At 52.1% G+C, this 3,164-nt stretch overlaps 1 protein-coding gene across 1 annotated transcript in view; it reads right to left on the reverse strand.

Moving 5' to 3' along the window:
* Positions 1-1,878: 1,878 nt before the first annotated feature.
* ENH_00019010 (hypothetical protein) overlaps positions 1,879-3,164 on the reverse strand; it is a gene marked incomplete at both ends in the record, with an annotated part of 2,539 nt that continues 1,253 nt past the window's right edge. Inside the window, 2 exons of the mRNA XM_013584496.1 lie at positions 1,879-2,438; positions 2,736-3,151. Of these exons, the coding sequence (XP_013439950.1) occupies positions 1,879-2,438; positions 2,736-3,151 (976 nt within the window). The remainder of the gene's footprint in view (positions 2,439-2,735; positions 3,152-3,164) is intronic.

Here is a 3,164-nt window from a genome sequence, read left to right on the forward strand (position 1 = left end):
GCTGCTGCTGCTGCTGCTGCTGCTGCTGCTGCTGCTGCTGAGTTTGCTTCGGGTTTCTTTTTGTCTCTTCCTCCTTTTTGGACTTCTCGGATTCCAAAGAATAAAACTCTTCGCAAAAGACTGCAAGGGGGCCTCCTGAGGGGCCCCCCAGGCCCCCATCTCCCGGGGGGGCCCCCAGGGGGGCCCCCCACAGGGGGGCCCCCAGGGGGCCCCTCTGTGGGGGGCCCCCCTGGGGGCCCCTCTCTGGGGGGCCCCCCTGGGGCCCCTCCGCAGTGTCCTGCTGCAGGTCAAGTACCTCTTCCCCTGCGCTGTCTTCAGGTGAGAGGGGGCCCCCCCGGGGGCCCCCCCGGGGGCCCCCCGGGGGGCCCCTCCGGGGGGCCCCCCGGGGGCCCCCCTGGGGGCCCCCCCCCGCTGGCCAGGAGGGGCCCCCCTTCGCGGGCCAGGGGGCCCCCTGGGGGCCCCCGGGGCCCCCCGATGCCCAGAGTACCCTGCAGGTGTAGGACTCGACGCACATTAAGTTTGGGGGGGAGTTTGGGGGGGAGTTGTTCATGGGTTTGGGGTGTATAGGCAGGTGGCGGGGGGGGGCCTCCCCATTCTGACTTTCTGGGGCGGTTTGTGGAGAAACAAAACCCTAAAAATTAAAAGAAATACTAAAAAACCCTAAAGTGGAAAAATATCGGCGAAAAAGACGAGGGTTTAGGGTTTAGGGTTTAGGGTTTAGGGTTTGGGTCGGTCTGCTGCTGCACGCGCTGGTCCGGTGTTCTTCAGGTGTACGTACACCTCGAGTCCGGGACAAAAAACTGCAAACGAAAGCTCTTCACTTTTCCAAAACAAATAAAACAAACAAAAAGCAATTAAATGGCGAAACAAACGAGTTCTGCGCTTTGTGGCTGCGTCGGCAGAAGCTGCTGCTGCTGCTGCTGCTGCTGCTGCAGCAGCAGCAGCAGCAGCGGATCGCGCGGGGAAATGAGCCTCTTTTTCAGCGCTTCTTCGCTCATTTTGCAAATAATTAATTTTGAAATGCAAATTAAATCAAATGATTAATTAATTAAAATGAATTTCGGACTTGCGGGAGCGCCGGCTCGCGGCGGCGGCGGCGGGTGTATGTACACCTCAAGGAACCACTGGTGTAGATCTTCGCTTCATTGAAATCCAACTTCAAAAGTAAATTCCAAATTGACTTTCAAATGAATTCAAACATTTTTCGAGAATACAAGCGATGCAAACCCTAAACTAGGGTTTAGGGTTTACGAGAAAGGCCCAGGGTTTATGGCCCAGCGCCTCACCAGTCTGAAACCTGAATCCTAAACCCTAAACCCAACTTCTAAACCCTAAACCCTAGTTCGCAAACCCTAAACCCTAAACCCTAAACCCTAAATATACAAACAAGGGGTTTACGGGCCACCCAGCAAAGTAGGGTTTAGGGTTTGGGGGTTCAGTGTCACGGAGCCTCCACCCCAAACCCTACTTAGGGTTTGGGGTTTCCCTAAACCCTAAAAAGTGTTTAGGGTTTCTTCAAACCCTAGAGAGGGTTTAGGGTTTCCCAAACCCTAAACCTCCACGCAGCAGCAGCAGCGCTGCCGACAGATGACCAACGAAAATTATGTCTGCAAACCCTAAACCCTAAACCCTAAACCCTAAACCCTAAACCCTAAACCCTAAACCCTAAATTGTAGCGGAGTGAAGACAAACAAAAAAACGAAAACAAAAGGAGCCAAGAGGAGCTGGACCTCAGTTGAAGCTGGAATTTATAAATCTAATTTATTTATTTATTTATTTATTTAAATATTTATTTATTTAAATATTTATTTATTTATTTATTTTTATTTATTTATTTTTATTTATTTATTTATTTTCAAATTTAATTTATTTATTTCTCTAAATGTCTCTTTCCTCTTCTTCTTCCTGAATTGCACTTATCACAACTCGCGGCTTTTTGGCTGTTGCTGCAGCAGCAGCAGCAGGTGCAGCAGCAGCAGCAGCAGGTGCAGCAGCAGCAGCAGCAGTTGCAGCAGCAGCAGCTGCTGCTGCTGCTGTCTCTGCATGATCTCTGTTCTCCTGCTCTCTCTGTCTCTTCCTGCTTTGCTCTGCTGCTGCTGCTGCTGCTGCGTCTTCCGCTGCTGCTGCTGCTGCTGCTGCTGCGTTTTCTGCTGCTGCTGCTGCGCTTCCTGCTGCTGCTGCTGCTGCGTTTTCTGCCGCTGCTGCTGCTGCGGGCTCTGCTGCTCCCGCCGCTGCTGCTGCTGCCGGCTCCGCAGCTCCCCCTGCTGCAGCTGCAGCTGCTGCTGCTGCTGCTGCTGCTGCAGTTGCTGCTGCTGCTGCTGCTTTGGGCCTTCTGTCCAGTGCTGCTGCTGCTGCTGCCTGCAGCAGCTGCGCCACTTCAGGTTCCACAAAGTCCAAAACACTTTCGCCCCGCGCGGTTTTTGCCTCCAAGTCGGCCCCTGCACGCAAACCCTAAACCCTAAACCCTAAACCCTAAACCCTAAACCCTAAATTGTAGAGGAGTGAAGACAAACAAAAAAACGAAAATAAAAGGAGCCAAGAGGAGCTGCACCTCAGTTGAAGCTGGAATTTATAAATCTAATTTATTTATTTATTTATTTATTTAAATATTTATTTATTTAAATATTTATTTTTTTAAATATTTATTTATTTACTTTTATTTATTTATTTATTTTCAAATTTAATTTATTTATTTCTCTAAATGTCTCTTTCCTCTTCTTCTTCCTGAATTGCACTTATCACAACTCGCGGCTTTTTGGTTGTTGCTGCAGCAGCAGCAGCAGGTGCAGCAGCAGCAGCAGCAGCAGCAGCAGGTGCAGCAGCAGCAGCAGCAGCTGCTGCTGTCTCTGTATGATCGCTCTCCTCCTGCTCTCTCTGTCTCTTCCTGCTTGGCTCTGCTGCTGCTGCTGCTGCTGCGTCTTCCGCTGCTGCTGCTGCTGCGTTTTCTGCTGCTGCTGCTGCGTTTCCTGTTGCTGCTGCTGCTGCGTTTCCTGCTGCTGCTGCTGCTGCTGCTGCGTTTTCTGCCGCTGCTGCTGCTGCGGGCTCTGCTGCTCCCGCCGCTGCTGCTGCTGCCGGCTCCGCAGCTCCCCCTGCTGCTGCTGCTGCTGCTGCTGCTGCTGCAGTTGCTGCTGCTGCTGCTGCTTTGGGCCTTCTGTCCAGTGCTG

The sequence above is a fragment of the Eimeria necatrix genome, genomic scaffold (assembly GCF_000499385.1).
Source record: "Eimeria necatrix Houghton genomic scaffold, Enh_scaff1632, whole genome shotgun sequence".
Lineage (NCBI taxonomy): Eukaryota > Apicomplexa > Conoidasida > Eucoccidiorida > Eimeriidae > Eimeria > Eimeria necatrix.